Consider the following 20412-nt stretch of genomic DNA (forward strand, 5'->3'; position numbering starts at 1 on the left):
ATGCTCTCCCTCTCTGGAGAAACTCGAAAATCTATGGCCAACCATCACACGGAGCCCGAGATCAATCTGATCTGCAACCCAGTAAATTCTAAAACCACTATGATCTGAGGGTAGCTACAACCAGGAACCCTCAGGATAAAGAATAAAATCCTCTGTTCTTGTGTGACAAGTACTATATTTGAGCAACTTTCCTCGGAAGTGCTGTTTGCCAGCACCAGGTTAGCAATGGGCCTGGGCCACGAGAGTACTCTCTGCACCCAGCACAGGGAGGCCCACTGAGAAGGGAAGGTACCGCTGGTCAGTTATCGGATCATCCATCCACTGCCCCTCCCTCCTTCCTGCCCTTGCTGTCCTCCAACTCATCAGGACCACTCGTCCACCCATCACCCGAGTACTTCTTATCTGTTGGAACCCAGCACTGAGATGACATGAGGTGATCCGGGAAGTAAGGGAAGGGGAGGGAGGAGCTTCCTCGTTTCCCGGAATGAGTTCTGTTTCCCCACCCACACGGAACAGGCTAGGGCAGTCCACTTTGCTGTACTGTAGATACAATGGAGATGGTACAAGGGGTTCAGAGATACAAGAGTCCCAGAGACATACGACGATGGCCTCCCATGATTGCGGCAGGCTGCTTCCCTCATGAAGTACCTGCATTATAAAATCAAGGTCCACCTTGTTAGCCTTGGTCTGTCTGTTCACATCTGCCAAGTTCCTGCTGAGACAGCCAATTGGCCAGAGCCTCCAGTGAGATTTGCAGACCCACCTGACTCTCTTCCAAAGCTTTCCAAACTACTTTGTCATGGCCACATCCCCTCCCCCCAAGATTTCTGGAGAAGGGACAAATCTGTCCATTCTTGATGAAAAAATAAGCCAAGTCCCATAAGCTGCCAAATCACTCAGCTAGTTGGACCACTGGGAAAAGCTGGGAGTCCAGACATCTGGTCTACCGCTTCTGCTCCTCATGAAAGGGTGGTGGACTCAGAGAGCAGGGCTAGACGGTATTCTGGGAGGTCAGCTGACCCATCTGCCTGCTCCCAGAACAATACACAAGCCATTCTGGGGAGTGAATCTTTGAAGATCTCCAAAGTCTTCACAGCCTCCTTTATGTCCTTCTCTGGGGCCCGGTGGTTTTGCCATTCCCCTCATGCTGCAACACCAGCCCGCCGCCTTCCATTTAGCTTCCATGGGGATGGAGAGTTCTGGCTGCCATCTTCTGCATATCAATTTCTGTAACCACCCTTGAAACCTTTCCTAGGGCCTTCTCTTCCCCAGGATGCCTCATGCTGGCTCAGTTCCTCACAGACCTCTGACATAGGCCCTCCGAGGAGCATCAGGTGAACTCTGCTTTGAGAGCCCTGCTAGGAAGGGGGCTGCCCCAGAAGGGACAGGTGGGCGGAGAGGTGCCTCTCTTTCATGCCAGTGCCGTGGCTCATCCACACTGCCCTCTCCTCCCACTCCTCCAGGAGGAGGTTTCACGGGGTCACTGGCAGCGGTCCCTGGGCTCTGGCCTCTTGTCTTCAGAGAAGCTGAGTCAGGTCTCTGACTAATGTACCTCCCACCCACCTGCCCCCGTCCATGGGTTCAGATGGTTAAGCGTCTGCCTTCTGCTCAGGTCATGATCCCAGGGTCCTGGGATCGCCCCGGGGGGCAAGCGCACCGACCATCCAGAGCCTCTCACCAGGCTCTCTCCCAGGCCTTTGACTGTCCTTTCTCAACTATGATGCAGTCTACCAAATCGTTTGCTCAAAAATCCACAGAGCTACAGATTCTTGCTTTGGCCTGAGTGTTGTGTGCAGGCCCCTCCTTTCCTGCTACTTGTTTATCATTCCCAACCACAGCTCCTTCACCTCTCAAGCTTGGGACGCATCAGCTCCAATCATTAGGCCATTCCTACTCCTGCAACACACACCCAACCCAAGACTGAGAGGCCCAGAAATGGAAAGGCAAAAGGCAATGGGAAAAGGGAGAAGAACAGTATTCCGCGGTTTTTAGGCCACTGGTTTCCACCAGCTGTGACTCTACTTTTTATTTCATTTCATCCTATTTTTATTTCATTTCATTTTAAATGTCAGATACATTTTGGAAAAAAAAAATGGGGGTATTATGTTTTAGTTGAAGTTCCAGCCATCTGAAATTTTCAGCTGAGCTGCTGATTATCCAAGTGGTGGGCTGGTAAAAACTGGTTAATTTCCCGCCTCAGCTTCCTGACGGGCTTAGCTCGGCTCAGGGACACCGTATGCAAATGCCTCCACGTGAGGTGCCTCGGCCAGGAGCACGCCACTGTGGGGTGGGCCGGGCCCTGCAGCTCCTGAGACCCAAAGCTGGCTCCGGGGGCGGGGGTGGGGGAGGAGTAAATGCTGGTGAGCTGGCAGGGATGAGGAACCCCAGCAAAACGCACAGAGAACCCCTCCAGGCCCGGCACGGTCCTCTGCTGCATAGTGCTCCTCAGGGAGCCAAGGACTGTGCTGATACCGTATGGTAGGAGTGCGGAGAGTGAGAGGGTAGGGGCGTCGCAGTGCTTCCCATGAGAAAATGCAAAGAGCAGAGACAAGAGTCTGCCAAGTCTTCTAGCTGGCAGCCCAGAAACTGGGGCCTAGCTGAGCACTTAACACACACTGATGTCGCACAGGGCAGATGAAGGGGTGGCTCCTAGGCAGGGCTCCATCCCCCTAGTCCCTGTCACCACTTACTCTTCAAAACCCTTTTGGGCTCCAAGTTTGTCCATCAGCGTTTGGAACTGGGTCTCCTCATCGTCATTCATGGTGCCCACATGCTCTTCCCCTCTGGACTGATACACCTTCTCTTCCTGGAGCTGGGCCATCTGTTCACTGGCATCTTCCTGACCTGGCTCGTTCTGGCTGAAAAAGAAGTGACCTGGGGGATGCACAGCACAAGGATCTGAATCAGGCAATCAATAAATACTCACCCAGGGAGACCTTATCATTCTCAGTTGCCAGGAATCATCGGAGGCTCATCTGAGAGAAGAAAAGGGGGCCCCCTGCCCCCACAGCAAACATTCTTGCCACCATCTTCTGGATTTGGGGACTTTGCTACTTCCACGAGATTCTGAGAGACGCTAGAGCCTGGGAAAGGCGGAATGGATGACAGTGCTGTGGCACCTTTGTGGTTCTCGAACCTTTAAAGTCTGGCTTAGAGCTCATCTCTTCACTGATTTCCTCTCTAAACAGTAAGAGCCTCCCCTCCATCGACCACCAGCAGCAGCCTGACTGCTCCATAACATCATCTAGTCATTCCCACCACCAGGATCACGGTGCTTCACATTTATAAGCGACTTAAAAATTTCGGGTGTGCTTTCTCCATACTCAAACTGCCTATAATATACAGCAATCTGTCTTATGCTCTCGAGGCAATTATAAGCTCCTAGAGCTCAGGAAGAACCTCAGATACTTCTAAACCAACTATACGGCACTTTGTGTGAGGCAGATGGTTGGTAAAACTTGCCTGCTGACCCCTACCTGCTCTGATCAATATCTGATCAGTATCTGATCTGATGGTGTATCCGGCTTCTTTATCTTGTTCATGAATCTCTGTTCTCCTTCCTCCTGGGTACCTTGAGAATGACTGGTCTATTCAAACCCTCTAGAAATTCCTCTGATGGTGGGTTCCCCTCAATCTGGAAGACTCAGCCAGACCCAGGTTGAAATGAACCATGCAGCCATTGTGCTGTGTTGTGCACTGGTATCATGGAAAGGAGAGGAGATGTAGAGGCTGGAAATCTCATCTCGGCTCCTCCTTTTATGGCAAGCTTGCCCTTCTCAGGTGGGAGGGGATCTGGCTGTGACCGTGTAGTGGGCACAGAGAGAACAGTGGTATGAACAGCCAACACGGACACAGAAAAGAGGCTCAAATAATCCAGAGCCTGGAAACTTCCAGAGGGCAGGAAAGTTTGGGCTACACAGACCCGCAGATCTGGTGGGGGACGCGTGCACTTTACATAGCTTTAGGTAGATGCATACCCTGGGGCCCCAGCACCCATCTGAACTTACTAAATCCAGTGGTGAACTCCTCTGGTGTCAGAAAGCCATTGCCATCAGCATCTAGGGCATCAAACACATCTTCCAGTTCTTCCAGGCTGAGTGGCAACTCCTCATGGAGCCTCTGAAAACAATCCAGACTGTACTGGTCAACACTCAGATCATCACGGAGGGCTGCCCCAATCCAGACCCCACTGGTCAACACTCAGATCATCACGGAGGGCTGCCCTGGGACTGCAGAGCTTTCTGCCAAAAATGTCTAGAGTTGGCCCTGTCCTACAAAAGACCTCTTTACCACCCTTCTCCCTCCTTTGAATGTTACAACACCGACTATTTATTGGGTGCCTACTAATGTGCTAGGCAGTTTGCTAGGAGATTTATAAATAAATACATATTTATCAATATATTTATAAACATGTGTATTTATATTTAATTCTCATGACAATCCTTTAGGTGGGCATTATCCCCACTTTATAGACCAAGTGTGAGGTTCAAGTTCCCTGCCCAAAGGTCACCTAGCCAGTAAGTAACAATGCCAGGAGTCAAATCCAGGTCTGACGCCAAAGCTGGCCCTCTTCACAACCATAAAGGATGGAAATGGTACAGGACTGACTCCTATTGTAGGATAATAGCTGCACGACATGGTGTTGTCAGGTTAAATGAGAGAGTAAACATAAAGAACATGGCCCAGTGCCATGTTCAATAAAAAGTAGTAGAGAGGCAGAGAAAGAGAGACACACACAAACAGAGTGATCCACTGACCCACCAAGGCCACTCAGCAAGGGAATGACAGAGGAGTGAGGTTTCACAGTCAGTCTTCCTTGCTCTCCCCAAGCCCACCCTCGCCACCCCCCTGCCGCCATGCTAGCTCCCCTGCTAAGATACAGGTAGGGGTCACACTCTCAGAAGCCTTCCCTTACAGAGGCCACTCAATATCCCTGGGCCCCAGCACCACGTTTGTCAGTTTCTGTGGACACGCATTTCGATCCTTTAGCTCTGAGGGGATGCTGGAGAAGCCCCCTTTTTCCGTGTAAGTCACCCACTCCCATCTCTCCAGGCTGTGCCCCCCGCTTCTGCTCCCGACTGGCTCCCAACTCATTCCCGAAAAGATGTTAACTGCCGCTGGCTTAAGGTATCAATCCCCCCAAGAGCATGTGTGCTCTAGAGGGGAGTTGGACAAGATGGTGTGCAAGGAAGTTATAAATCAACACTGAAGCTGAGTCCTGGCCTGACTAGGACCACACAGGAAGGGAGGGCAGGGACCAGCTGCCGGGACGAGGAGACAGTGGCTGAGTTCCTGACGCTTCCCTCTGGCCTCCTGCCTGATGTGCCATGGCCCCAGGCCAAGGCTGATTGGCATCGTTGAAGCAAGTGTTCTCTTATACCCTAATAATCTAAGTCTCCAAATGAGGACTCCCCAGGGGAGTTCATTATAGCCCAGCTGACCGTCCCCCTTCCTCCCTGGTACCTAAGGGACAGCCGCACAAAATTGCCGGCGTATGAGTGACTGACAGCTGAAGGCAAGGACCACGGGGCTGTAGGAAGGAAGGTATATACCCGTCTGAACAATGAAAATGAGCTGGCAGGTGTGAAAGCCCATAACATAACTTGTAAGAACACTTGGCTTTATCCTATGGCAATCTTCTAGCTGATAAGCCATAAAGTTTAATTTGGCAGGTCGTGCACTAAGGGAGACTGGGATGCATTACAAAGTGGAAAGATAGGATGCTGTGGAAGCCATTTAGAAGAACTGAATTAAATATGAATGAGTTTTTTTAGAAAGGAAGGGAGTGAGAGTGTGTGCAAAGAGTCTAGAAGTGCCTCTGCTTAGCATACAGCAGAATCTCAGGCTTATCAACAATCCATAAACTGCTGTCTCAAAAGCCACAATAAAAGAATGTGGGGTGCAGAGTGAGTCAATTTTGCGAGGAGGAAGCTTATTAGGTCCATTGGAAACCAAAGGCATCACATGGGAGGGAGAGTGAAAACCCGAGCGACTCTGGTCCATTCCTCGGGGTATTCCACCCTCCCTCCCCACTGTCAGCCTGGGGTCGCTGGATCTGATCTGTGGTGTGCCTCACACAGTGCTGGAGCTAGAAATGGGCTGCAAGGGGGCTGCCGAGGTTGCCTTTCACCAAAACCACCCCATATGTGGGGACCTTTCCTCTCGTTAGCTGTCATACCCCACCTTTAGGCTCCATTCCTGAATCTAACACAAACCCCTCCGTCACCGAATCCCAGCCTCTCTGGTCTACAACTCGGGCTGGTTTCCTCTTTCTGTTGTCAGTGAACCTGGAGAAAGCAATATTAGATCCTTCCCCTAGTTCTTACTCTTCCTGTCCCTGCAAATTCGTACCGAGTGCTCCTTCAGCCTTCTCTGTAGGCTGCACCCCGCCATATTTGTTAACTTTTCTTTGTTGGCTTAACTTGAATAATCCTTTATTCTTAATAACCACAATCATTTCTTATTTATCTCTGTTCTCAGGGCCTGCAGAGCCATGTAAAACCAACCCACTCTGGTCCTGTCCCCTGGGCACCTAGTGCTTACCTCACATTTTCAACTAAGTGAGGTAAGCAGCGTGAAGGGGGACAAGATGATTCATTCCACCAATCAGCTAGCCTGCAAGGCTCCAGATTTGCCTAAAGTCACAGTGGAGACCAGCGCTGGGATTAAAGAGCTGATTTCCCATTCAAGTTCTCAGCTACAGTCAAATGGTCCTCTGCCGTGTTCTCTCTAGAATTCCCTACCGGGCATTACCATTCCCTGCCTACCCCCCTACCGCCAAAAGTCTCTCTTGCCAGTGGCACCATGTCCTAGCCTTCCAGAGATCCTGTTTCACTTCCACTCCCATCTGGAAGGGCAGGTGGCGGAAGGAGGAGCAATGGGGAGGAAGTCAGCTCGCCCTCTTCATGCTGCCCTGCCCCAGGCCCACGGAGCTCTGTAAAAACCCACTGCTCCTTGAAGGCCTGCCTCCCTCCACTGCCATCAGGCTGGCTCTGAATTCCTGCCTCCCTCAGGCTCAGCAGCCTCCCCGCCTCCGGGCCAGGCCAGGCTGTGTGGGGCTCCCAAACACATTTCCTTCTTCCACCGGTCTCATGTCAGCTTGTATTTTATATACTGATAGATGCGATTAGTTGATGAATGGTTGCTCCTTCCGTGGACTGGAAGCTCTGAGACAGGGGTCCCATTCATTTTCACTCACCATCGTGTTCCCAGAGCGCTGAGTGCTGACCGACATGGAGTATTCGGATACTTGTGGAATGAATGAATAAATAACTGAGTGGCTAAGAGTGATGGCAGGAGACCCTGAACTCTCATCTAGGGAGCACTGGTCTGGACCTCTCACGCTCCCCATCCTGACCAGCACGCCTGCTGATTCTCAGCCAGGTCTTACAGAGCAGACACTTTCCAGGACCTGGAGCACGAAGCAATCCTGCAGCAGCAGGGCCAAGGGCTGGGACTCCCAGAACCATGGAGTAATGCTGTCTTCTGCTACTCGTCAGCTGGACCCCCCTACCTTCCTGGTCACCAGGCCAGTAACATGCCTCATGCGGCTGAAAGTGAATGGGTGCACAGCTTCCAACACGTCTATGGAAAACTCATTAAAGAGAAAATCAGGGGCGCCTGGTGGCTCAGTTGGTTGGGCGTCTGCCTTCGGCTCAGGTCATGATCCCGGGGTCCTGGGATCGAGCCCCGCATCGGGATCCCTGCTCAGCGGGGAGTATGCTTCTCCCTCTGCCTCTGCTGCTCCCCCTGCTTGTGCTCTCTCTCTCTCTGTGTCAAATAGATAAATCAAATCTTTAAAAAAAAAAAAAAAAAAAAGGACAGCTACTGTCCTTCATAGAGCCGGAAAGTAGAATGGTGGTTGCCAGGGGCTGCAGGCAGGAGGCAATGGGAATTAGTGTGTAATGGGTACCGAGTTTCCATTTTGGAAGATGCTAAGAGTTGTAGAGATGATGGTGGTGATGGTTGCATAACAACATGAATGTGCTTAATGCTATTGAGCTGTATGCTTACAAATGGTTAAGATGGTAAATTTTATGTTATGTGTATTTTGCCACAATTTAAAAAAATCAGTGTGGAGGACATCAAGGACTGAGATAAGACATGGGGTGCAAGTCCCTATTCCCCACTCCCAACACACACACACACACACACACACACACACACACACACACACACATATTTATGGAGGGATTTCCAGGTCCCAGTCTCAGGGCCAAGTGCTCTATGTGCATACACTCATTTAATTCTCTTCTAACGCTGGGAGGTACTATAAATAATTCACAGATGAGCAACTTGGCCTAGGGGGCTTAAGAGACTCACACAAATTCAAATGCTACTAAGTTGTGGATTCAGGGTTAAAACTAGGTTCAATTTGCTACAAAAATCCTAGAAAGTCTTCTTGTTAACCTAAACCAGGAATCATTTAACTTTTTCTGTAAAGGACTAGACAGTACGTATTTTAGGCTGTGCAGGCCCATTGGTCCTTGTCACAGCTCTTCAGCTCTGCTGCTTGTAGCCAAAGCTGCCAGGGACACTCTGTCAATGAAGGAGCACAGCTGTGTTCCACTTTATTTGCACAAATAGCCACTATTTGGTTGGTTTGTCAACTCCTAGATGATTTTTAACAGTTTGGCTAGTCTAGGAACTCTAGGCAGTGTTGGGAGTCAGGTACTTGGCATTGGTAGGTAATCAGTTCACTCTGAAAAATCAAGGAAATGGGGTTTTTGAGGCTCTAGGTTTCTTCAGAGAGATCTCCTGCCCAGGCTGACCCGGTCTCCCTCTCTGCCCTTCCAAACTGGCTTCTCATGTCCCTCTGTCCCTTGGAGGCAGGACTGACTTCCACTTGGGGCCCTCAGCTCCATGACTCTGCTTGTCTAGGACTGCACCAGACCTCACCCCCAAAGCAGTCTTCACCCCATTTCTGCCTGGTGTGATCCCCATGAAACCCAGACAGGCTCCTTGTGGAGGATGGAGTGAGGTCTGAGGGGTCATGGGTGGAGCTGAGGTTTCTCAAACCGTTGCCTACAATCTGTTCACACAGGTTGGTTCCGCCATCTGCCGACTCTGGTAGAATGTCTGTACATGGAGCCTGAGCATAGGGCTTGCACCCCTGCCCTCAGTGCAGCCTGCCTTGAGTTCCTCCAGGTTTCTCCAGGGTCCCGAAAGGAAAAAGCTTCCCCTGGACCCTGCTCCTTTCCTTCTGCGGTCCCTGCTCTATCAGAGTGGGCTGGCTCCATACTGCTGGGGCTCAGATGCCGCAGCAGTCTCTCCCTCCTCTCTGATAAATGCAAAGCCCATCTGGCCTCCTGCAGATGGTTTTCTGTCAGTCAGGAGCAAGAGGAAAAAGAGCACCAGGGGTGGCACTTAACTCTCTCATTCCTCTTTCAAAAGGACAGCAAGCCCTGCATGGTCTTGCTCCAACTCTGCTTCTCCACCCGCCTCTTCCAGCCCTTAGGTTTGCCCTGCCATGTGGCTCGCGGCCTCTCCTTCCTTGAGAGCCATTCCCTGCTTCAAGGGGCCTTTCCTGGTGGCTGAATTTGTGTGGGAGCAGCATCTGAGCTCTTCTCCTTCCAGTTCCCATGAGGCTGGCCTGGGAGCTGAAGGTGAGCAAGGTGGTGGCAGCCAGGTCTGAGGAGCTGACCACCAACCTAAGTGGGGTGACCTCCTGGCAAAGCAGCTCTGTGAGGGAGTGACTAGCAACAGACAGATGTCTGTAGATTTCCACAGAGAGCCCAGGGTTGGCTATGAGTGGGTTACTGTTCTCCCCATATCTCTTTCCAGCCCATCCTCCCCCAGACAGGACCAGGAAAAGCAGCAGAGACAGCACTTACGTGCTCTTGATGGCACTTTCTCAGCCTAAAGAATTGAAAATTTCAAATGCTTCACTGTCCACAGGTACACAGAAGCTTCAGGAAAAAGGGAGCTGGTAGAAATAAATGCCATGGATGCACCAGCCTTTGGCAGGTAGGATGTCTATCCCCTTCTCCTCCTGCCCGGGTCAGGAGCGAGGACCGAGGAGGAATGGAGCTGAGTTGGTATCTCTGGAACTTGACATTTCTGACCTCCTTCCGGGTCAAATACAAACGGTGTCTTACAATTTATGCCTTAAATTCACCATGCCTCTTCCTCCCTCCATTAAAGAGTGGGCTTCAGGGAGGGTTAACTGGGATATATACAGAGCGAAATTGCTGAGTTGCACCACACATGTTGCCCAGAGTTGACCCGCGGTAAACAAGAACTCCCTTTTCTTTCCAGAAGGGATAATCAAAAGTTAAGCATGCCATTAAAACTGCCCGCCACCAACCACCACGACCGCAGACCTATGAGGGACAATTATGAAGTTCACAGCCAGGGTGGATCAAAGGTTTCCTCAAAGTGCACTGAGTCTAGCCTTCCGTGGGGAGTGTGACTTGGGGACTGAGAGTCCATGACAGAAATGTCCTGGGGGGCCAACTACTGAAAACAAAGGTGTTCTGAGCTCACTTGCGGGCCAAGCAGGCCCATCCTCCAGGTCTTTTCCCTCAATTTGTGCAGCTACTGGATAGTGGAAGAGCTCTGGGGACACCGGGAGCCTGAAAACACCACCGTGTGGGGCCCGGGAGAGAAAGACCCGCTGCCTTTCCACCAGGTCACAAGGCTCAGCTCTTCACAGCTCCCACGTGTGAGCCCACACGGGGCTGGTGCCCACGAGGGTCTACAGTCGCCTGCCCACCCTTAGTGTATTCTGAAAAGCTACATTGTCAAAAAGAAAACTTGACCATGGCAAGACTTTCCTTCCCACAGGTCAGCTACATATCCCTTCCCGAAATGCTCTTGACAAAGCGAATGAAGGACAGGCTGGGGAAGGGTTGCTCCCTGCATGTTCTGGTTGAGGATGCATTTTATTGACTCACAGCAGATGAAATCATGCCTGCAGCATCAGGGACTTAAGTAAGACCCTGAGAGGAAGCTTTGGACACGGATGGTGGAAAGGCACTGGACCGGGGGGTGGCAAAACTAGGCCCCCGGGCTATACATTGGACCCACTACCTGTTTTTTATGGCCAGTGAACTAAGCATGGCTTTTACATTTTGATTATATTTTTTTAATTCAAGTATAATTAACATGCCATGTTGTATTAGTTTCAGGTGCACAATATAATGTTAAACAGTTAAAAAAAGGCAGAAGAAGAATATTTGGTGGCATGCGAAAATCATATAAAATTCAAATTTCAGTGTCCATACATGAAGTTTTATTGGAACAGAACCGAGCTCATCTGTTTACGTGTTTCCTGTGGCAGCATGAGCGGCAACCTGGCGTTGAGCGGTCGTGTGGTGCACAGGGCCCACAGGACCTCGAATCCTTATTCTCTGGCCTGTTCCAGAGAGTTTGCTGAGCCCTGCGCTAGGCAACGGTGTGCACTGGGGTTCTGCAGTGTGTCTCTCGGGACATACTGACAAGGGGTTGAGTGTGGTCGGGTGTGAGGGTGAGGGACAGATAAGAGGAGCTCCAGAAGGGCCTTTCTCTCTGGCTGTTGCACCTGTCATGGGGCCTGCTCCTCCAAAGGCACACGCAGCACCCTGGCATAGCTCGGGGCTCCGTTGTGAAGCCACAGGCTGGTGCCTTCCCACTTTGTCTCAAAAGGTTCTCCACCATGTCTCACTCAAGTCCCTTATGTTGCTATCTCCATTTCCCGCAGTCCTGGGAGTTCCCGAGTCGGAGAGGGGAAACGATCTCTGAGTCTGAGGGCAAGCAAAGGGCAGAAAGGGAATGAACCCAGGAGATCTGGTTGCCAGTAGAGGTTGGGCTGACACTTCCTTCCAGGGAAGAGCAGATAGCCTCTTTTTCTGCCCCCCCTAACCCAAGACCCGTGCCATTTGGCATTCCAGGTGGGCCGGCCTCTTACCTGCATGTCCCTCTTGGCGATGAAACCTTTGCCTTCTGTGTCGCAGGTCTGAAAGAATTCCCATGCCTTGCTCCGCATGGCTTGCTCCAGGGGACCCAGGCAGGCCCCGCTCTCCTTTGGACCCTGGCCAGGTCTCTGGGGTCTAGAGACTACTCTCCTGTCAGGGGTAGCCATCCAGGTTTGTCAATTTCTTCAAGTCTTTGCAGAACCTGGACACAGAAGATGAGGGAGACAAGTGGGTGTGGTGTGGATGGGGTGAGGTGTGCCCACCTCTCTTAGCAACCACCTCCTCATTAGAAGAAGCTCAGGGCAAGGGGAAATGTGCTGTGATCACTAATAGATCAGCTAGCCCATCAAAGAAAGAAATGGGGGAAAAAGAAAACAGACATTTCCAGACTGAGCCTGCAGATGAGAGCTGATGGATGGAAGTGCGCCAGGTCCTCGAGGAGCTTCTATTCTACCGGACTTGCCAGGCCTAGTTTGGTGACACCCAGGGCTGTCTCCAGCCAACACAGAATCACAAATCATATGCACTGATCTGATTTCTGAAAGCCCCTCCAAGAGTTTTCTCAGAGGGTGCATGGTGATGTGATCCTCTGGAAGAAGGTCTGCAGAAACCTGCCTCTAGTCTGGACTCTGCTACTACTTAGATGACCTTGAACAAGTTGGTACCTGCCTGGTCTCAGTTTCCTCATCTGCTGCGTAATGACAAGACTGGACCTATTTGTCTTTAAGGTCCCTTCTACCTCTGACTGTAAGTTTATGAAATTTCAACAGAAGAAATTGTTATCAATAAAAAATTGGGTTAATGTGATGAAAGGCAATATCAAAATCCTCAGAGTTTTCTATCTGAAGACTTTTTGGAAGTAGACTAGGTCCACATTTTCAGGATATGATAGTATTTGAATGTTAAAATATAGATGCACACTATAATGCATTTTGGGGAAATGCAGAAAATGAAGTTCTAAATCGTGTCTCCTGTGTCATTCTCAGAAAAAAAGTGGAAAATCACTGTATCAGCAGGTGAATTTGTCTGATTATCAGAGCCCGGGGATCTGGCTCAGTTACACCATAAGTCGAAAGTAATCTATAATTTCAGTCAACATTTTCCACCTGCCAGATGTGTCAAGAGCTGTGGGCCCAGAACCGGAAGACTATCCCTGGCCTCAGGAATGCACTCTGTGTAACAGAGCCCAGATAAGGTACAGCAGGCTTCACCTTCTTGCTCCACTTGGGCGGGACTATGGGCTCCCATCTGACTCCTCTGACCAGCCCCTCCCTTGGGAATTGAGTGTTTCTCTTCATCCCTACATAGTGTGAACTGGCCATCACCTAATCATAGACAGATTTAACATTTCTATTCTCTCTTCCCCATGGGGAACTAACTGCTTTAGTTATAAGTCCCAAGAGAGTAGGGCTGTTTCTGTGCAGCTTATGTGCATTGCCCAGAACATCTATGTGCAACTCTGAGCTTAGGAAGGGCTTTGGGATAATAACAGTGGTAACATCTGAGCTTCTGTAAATGCACAGCGTGAGCATAATTGTCTGTGTCTTCCTGCTACCTAGCCAGGACTGTCGCAAGATCTCTGCTATCCAGTAGCCCCTACCCCATTCCCACCTGCTGTTCCCAGAAGACTGGACTAAGAACACCTGTCATTCTTTGAGGGTTTTCTCTTGCCAGTCCCCCAATATACTTCATCCTAATGGAACCTGATATCCCCGTTAGGTAAGTATGATTAGGATTCCCATCATACAGATGAGGACACTGAGTTTGGGAAATGTTAAGCAACTTGGATCAAGGTCTAGTATAGTTAGAGACCTTATGTACTCTACCACATTGCCTTTCGATCATGGGTCCCAGCTGTGGGCTTGCTCTTAATGGTCTACTTATCACCAACAGATAATAACCCAAGTCACCTTCCAGAGACATATTCATCATTTTAACATTTATCATTCATTCATTCTCATCTACTGATTACCCTGTAGCAGGCTCTGAGCTAACACCGAAAAATGCAAACATGAATAAGACATGGTCCCCACTGTTAATGAATGAGCCTCAAATCGTGGCATTTCAGTCACAGTAACTGGCAGTAAAGGAGGGTATTTTGGGTTAGGTCTGACCTCCATATCCCTCAAAATAGACTACATAGCAATCAACTACTACTGACTACTTATGTGAGCTTAAGTAAGCCCCTGAGCCATTCTGGGCCTGGCAATTAGTAGAGATGATTCCTCAGTTCTAGGTATGACTTTCTCTGGCTCTCTGCCTTCCCTGACCCATGTCACAGGTGATGCATGGCATGAGAGGGCCAAGGTAATAGTTCTAAAGCAGCCAGCTATGAGCAGCTACTAGATAGGCACCATGTCTTATTTGATGTTACCCCCAGTTCCTAGCCCAGAATATGGTATATAGCCGGGGCTCATTGATTGTCTATTGAATAAAAGAAGACCAATTTTTGGCTGAATTCTTTGCAAGGAGGCCTAAAAACATCTGTATTTCAATCAGATAGCTCTATATGTGGGATTTTTATCTCATAAAGAATAAGTTCAGACTTCCATTTCCAGAAAAGATGGAGTAACAGGGACTGAATTTACTTTTCCAACTGAGATAATAAAAAATCTAAACAAAATATATTTTAAAAAAAGCTTTCTAAGACACTGGACATCAGGCAATGAAGGACAGTGATCCTTCAGCAGGGTCAAGACTAGGGTGAGCTGAATGAGGCTCCTAAAGAGCAAAATTAAAGGAGCGATTTACTCTCGGGTACTAGCCCTGTACTTACACAACTCTGAAAGTGTCTTCTTAAGGGTGAGACACCTAAAGTAAATATTTAAAGAGAAACCCATTCTGAAAACTGTGCATCGGACAGTGATTACCTTCTTAAATTTTGTACCCCAGGGACCTTACTCACCTCACCCTAGCCCAAAGCCTGTTCGTGACAGATGGGAAACAAACAAAAGGAGCCCTATTATTGCCTAGAGAGTTTTAGGCCATGAAACAGGAAGGGGAAATCCAGGCAGAGCCTGGCAGACTCTCCAAGTTGAGGAAACCCAACTATATGCTGCCTACAAACATTATGACACAAATAGGTTAAAAACAAAAGGCTGGAAAAATATATACCACGTTAATCTAGCCAAGAGAAAGCTGCATATTAATATCAGGCAGAGTCTATTCTAGAACAAAGAATATTAATAAGAATAAAGAAAGTAATTCATAATGATAAAGAAATCAATTCATCAATAAGATAATAATAATCCTAAATACTTATGCACCTAATAACAGGGCTTTAAAATGTATGAAGCAAAAACTGATAGAACTGCAAGGGGAAATAGACAAATCCACAGTCATATTCAAAGATTTCAATATCCCTCTATAAATAATTAATAAAACAAGTAGACTGAAATCAACAAAGATACAGAAGTAAACAACGCTGACCTAATTAACATTTGTAGAATACTCTACCCAACAAAAGCTAAATACGCTTTCTTTTCAAGTGCACATGGAATATTTACCAAGACGGTCCATATTTTGGTCCACAAAACAAGTTTCAATTAATTTTAAAGGATTCAAGTCATATAAAGTATGCTCTTTAACCACAGGGAATTACATTAGAACCAATAACAGAAATACCTCTGGAATATCCCCAAATATGTGAAAACTACATAACATACTTCTAAATAACTCATGGGTCAAAGAAGAAACAGAAAGGGAAATGAAAAAGTATTTTGAACTAAGTGAAAATAAAAGCACAATATATCAAATTTGGTAGGATATTGCTAACATAGTACTCAGGGAAAAAAATTATCTAGACACACATATTAGAAGAGAAGAAAGATCTCAAATCAATGAGCTCAGCTTCTACCTTAAGAAACCAGAAAGAGAAGAGCAAATTATACCCAGAGTAAGGAGAAAAAAATACTAAGAGTCTGAGCAGATATCAATGAAATAGAAAACAGAGTAACAATAGAGAAAATTAACAAAAATAAGAGCTTGTTTTTAAAGAAGATCAATAAAGAGAGAAAACACAACTTGTAATATCAGAAATTTGAGAGGTGACACATTACAAATTCTATAGACAATAAAAGGCTAAGAGACTGTTATGAACAATTTTATGGCAATAAATTTGACAATTTAGACGAGATGGACAAATTCCTTGAAAATCACTAAATATCAAAGCTCACTCAAGAAGAAATGGGTAAAATGGGTAACACAACTAAAGAAATTGAACCGACATGACAACCCTTCCTACAAGAAAACTCAAGGCCCAGATGGCTATATTGATGAACACTACAAATTTTTAAAGAAAAACTAATACCAGTTCTATGCAAACTCTCCAGAAAACAGAAGAATATGAAATACTTCCTAATATATTCTATGAGGCCAGGATTACCTGCTACCAAAACTGGACAAAGACATTACAAGAAAAGAAAAAGGCCAATATCGCTCATGAACATAGATGCAAAAATTCTTTAGGAAATTTTAACAGATTGAATCCAACACCATATATAAAAAGAATAAATACATCCTGACCAAGTGGAGTTCTATCCCAGGAATGTGAAAATAGTTTAACATTTGAAAATCAACAATGTAATTCACCATATTAACAAATTAAAAGAGATAAACCTTATGATCATCTCAGTAGACGCAGAAAAAGCATTTGACAAAACCCTACATCTACTCCTGATGAGAACTCTCAGAAAACCAGGAATAGGAAGGAGTCTGCCCAACCTGAAAAAGCGCATCTACAAAAAACCAACAGCTGATATTATACTTAATGGTAATAAGCCAGATGTTTTCCTCCTATGATCAAGAAAAAGACAAGAATGTCTACTCTTAATGCTTCTATCTCACATTGTGTTGGAGATTCTAGCCAGTTCATTGAGGCAAGAAAAGAAATAAAAAACGTCCAGATTAGACATGGAAAAAGTAGAATCATCTTTATTCCCAGGCGATATGATTGTCTACATAGAAATTCTGGTGAAATTCAAAAAAAGCTACTAGAACTGGTAAGTGAATTTGACCAGATTAAGAATTAGAAACTTTCTCTACAAAAATCAATTGTATTTTCTGTACAGCAGCAACAAAAACTTAAAATTGAAATAAAAATACCATTTACAATAACATCAAAAATATGAAATACTTAGGAATATAGCTGACAAAAATGTGTAATACCTGTATACAGAAAGCTTCAAAATATGGATGAGAGAATTAAATTAAAGAAGACCAAAACATGGGTAAATATTCACGTTCATGGTTTGGAAGACTCAGTACTATTAAGATGTCATTTCTCCCTAAATTCGTTTCTAGATTCATCTCAATCTCAATCAAAATCCCAGCAGGCTTTTTTGTAGAAATTGACAAGCCAATCTAAAATTCATATTGAAATGCAAAGGACCTAGAATAGCCAAAACAATTTTGAAAAAAGAACAACAACATTGGAAAACTAACACTATCTGATTTCAAAACTTATTATAAATCTATAGTAATAAAGGCACTGACTATGGTACTGGCACGAAGATAAAAAAAATAAAGATAAATGGAACAAAATAGAGAATGGAGAATCCAGAAATAGACCTATATATATAACTGATTTTTTACAAGAATGCAAAGGCAATGCAGCAGAGAAAGGAAAATCTTTTCAGCAAATGGGACTGGAATAATTGGATATCCATTTGCAAAAAAAGAATGTCAATGCATACTTTATACCACATACAAAAGTTGGCTCAAAACGGATCATAGACCTAAATGTAATGTATAAAAATTTAAAACTACAAGGAGAAAATATCCTTGTGACCTTGGCTTAGGCAAAGATTCCTTAGGTCTAACAGCAATAGCATAATACTTCAAAAAATGGATAAATTGGGGCGCCTGGGTGGCTCAGTCATTAAGCGTCTGCCTTTGGCTCAGGTCATGATCTCAGGGTGCTGGGATCGAGTCCCACATCGGGCTCCCTGCTCAGCGGGGAGCCTGTTTCTCCCTCTCCCTCTGCTGCTCCCCCTGCTTGTGCCCCCCACCCCCGTGTCAAATAAATAAAATCTTTTAAAAAAATGGATAAATTGGACTTCGTGAAAATTTAAAATTTTTGTTGTTCAAAAGATACCATTTAAGTTCAGATTGGGAAAAAATATTTGCAAAGCATATAACTGACAGCAGATTTTGATCCAGAATATAAAAGAACGCTTAGAACTCATTACTAAGAACACAAAGAACTCAACTTTTTAAATGGGCAAAACATTTGAACAGCTGCTTCATCAGATAAGATATATAGATATCAGATAGCTACATGAAAATGCTAAATGTCATTAGTCATAAGGGAAATGCAATCTAAAGCCATAATGAGACACCACTACACACTTACTAGAAGGGCTAAAATGAGGGGTGCATGGGTGGCTCAGTCGATTGAGCATCCAACTCTTGATCTCAGCTCAGGTCTTGATCTCAGTATGAGATCAAGCCCCGCCTTGAAAAGAATGGCATTCCGAGTCTTGGCAAAGACATGGAGCAATTGGATGGACCACTCACACACCGTTGGTGGGAATGTGAAATGGTACAGTCCCTTTGGAAAACATCTGGAGGTTTCTTTAAAAAGTCAAACTTCTACCCTGCCATTCCACTCCTAAACACTTACCCAAGAGAATATCCTGCCATTCCACTCCTAAATATATACCCAAGAGAATAAAAGCATTCTGTCCACACAAAGACCTATACATGAATGTTCACAGAAGCTTTATTTGTAGTAGCCAAAAACAACACAAATATTCATCAACAGGTGAATGGGTGAGCAAACTGTCACATTCACACGCAATGGAACGCTACTCTGCATTAAAAAGAATAAACTATTGAGCCAAGCAACAAAATGGATAAATCTTGAAATAATCATGTGAGCAAAAAAAGCCATACAGAAAGAGTATGTAGTATTTGATTCCATTTATATAAAATTGTAAAAATGAAGACTAATATATAGTGACAGAAAAAAGATAAGGGGGGGTGAAGAAGGGTAAGAAGGAGAGATTACAAATGGGCAAAAGGAGAGTTTCTGGGGGTGTGGATACGTCCATGTCTTCAATGTGCTCATGTCATGGTGATATATATATATATGCATATATGTATGTGTGTATGTCTACACTTACGTGTATGTAGGTACATATCTAGATATATGCCTAGACACATATATATCCATCCATACATATGTATGTACATACAAATATACATATTAGAACTTATCAAATCGTATACCTTTTTATTTTTTTTTGAGAGAGAGAGAGCGGGCACATGAGCAGGGTGGGGCAGAGGGGGAGAAAGAGAGAATCCCAAGCTGGGATGTGGAGCCCAACTCAGAGCTGATGTGAGGCTCAATCCCACAACCCTGAAATCATGACCTGGGCCGAAACCAAGAGTCAGACGTTCTACTGCCTGAGCCACCCAGGCGCCCCTCAAATCGTACACTTTAAATACGTGCAGTTTATTGTATGTCAATAGCTGAATAGATCTATTTAAAAAGAGAGATAATCGGGCCAGGCCAGTACCTTCTCATATCCCCTGACTTGCAAATCTAACCCCGCCTGATTCTTCCTTCTAAATTCAACTCTGGCAAGCAGGAAATGGCAGAAAATTAAGTACTGTCCCTGTGAAAATCCCCAGTCCCTTACTGTGAGGAGCTCAGTGAACTCTGCAAATAAGGGGGCAGGGAAGACCATTCATTCAGCCCCCTTTCTCTTACACCTTCTCCCCTGGCGTGGCCTGTGATCATTGCCCAGCATCTGTGGGTTTTCCGAGGGAAACAGAAGACGAAACAACAGAAGGGCTTCTGCTTTTGTTTCAAAAATAAATTGGCAGCCATGTGACTGGCCCGGCTGTTTCACACTTGGGTGAAGCCCAGGGTTGCTCTGGGCTCAGGGCTGCACCCAGCTTTCTGCCTCGAACATCTTTTAGACCAACGGACAGTACGGCCATACAAGGGAAACCGGTGGGGTATATTCCAAAGGGAAAGGGAAAACGCCATCACCATCGCCATCGCAAGCGGAACAGTGACATCACGTTTTATCTGCCTGTCTCGATCTGAACTTGCGGACCACTCTTCTCCCTCCAGGGTGGTTCCATAAAAGCCTTTATACACAGATGGAAATTATCCAGCCCTCAAACATTTCCAGGAACATTTCCCAGATTTCCGAAGTCATTCTAGCAGCTTAGTAACTGCTGCAGTCGGAAAGGTCATAGATCAAACCTAAATCCCTCCTAGAGCTTCTGAGCTAATTTCCCCCTTACTCGGGGCTCGGTGGAGATGGAGAGCAGCTGGTATGCCACCCACACCCCACGCCCGCTGCGCACTTGAAAGCAGCCCCTAAATCACCCTGATCCCCCCTTGAATCTCTCCTGCAGCGGGCAGTTGGGAAATCGAAAGCACAAAAGGCATCTTCGGGATCTGTTGGAATCTCTTTAATTATCCTGGCTTTCAGTGGAGGCGTTCTCCATACGCCCGGAGTCTCAGCCACTCACTCTGAGTAGGCCGCGTCAAACGAAGGCG

General features: G+C 46.5%; 1 protein-coding gene and 1 long non-coding RNA gene across 17 annotated transcripts in view; both read right to left on the reverse strand.

Annotated features, from left to right (window-relative positions):
• The window catches only part of LOC144382337 (uncharacterized), a 1106857-nt gene that overhangs the window by 488751 nt on the left and 597694 nt on the right, over nt 1-20412 (reverse strand). The gene's annotated exons all lie outside the window — the stretch shown is intronic.
• Nucleotides 1-20412, reverse strand: part of CRACR2A (calcium release activated channel regulator 2A) — a 153658-nt gene that overhangs the window by 89640 nt on the left and 43606 nt on the right. For 15 of the 16 annotated variants that reach the window (XR_013449059.1, XR_013449058.1, XR_013449060.1 and 12 more), the window contains 3 exons: nt 11888-12096; nt 4008-4119; nt 2691-2874 (listed from right to left, as the gene is read on the reverse strand). Coding sequence is in view for 13 of the 16 variants with exons in the window: in XM_078075501.1 (XP_077931627.1) it covers nt 2691-2874; nt 4008-4119; nt 11888-12061 (470 nt within the window). In the remaining 3 variants the exon portion in view is untranslated. Of the gene's footprint in view, nt 1-2690; nt 3084-4007; nt 4120-11887; nt 12097-20412 lie in introns of those variants that run through there. The other variant, XM_078075504.1, reaches the window with a different exon arrangement.

The sequence above is a fragment of the Halichoerus grypus genome, chromosome 6 (assembly GCF_964656455.1).
Source record: "Halichoerus grypus chromosome 6, mHalGry1.hap1.1, whole genome shotgun sequence".
Taxonomy (NCBI): domain Eukaryota; kingdom Metazoa; phylum Chordata; class Mammalia; order Carnivora; family Phocidae; genus Halichoerus; species Halichoerus grypus.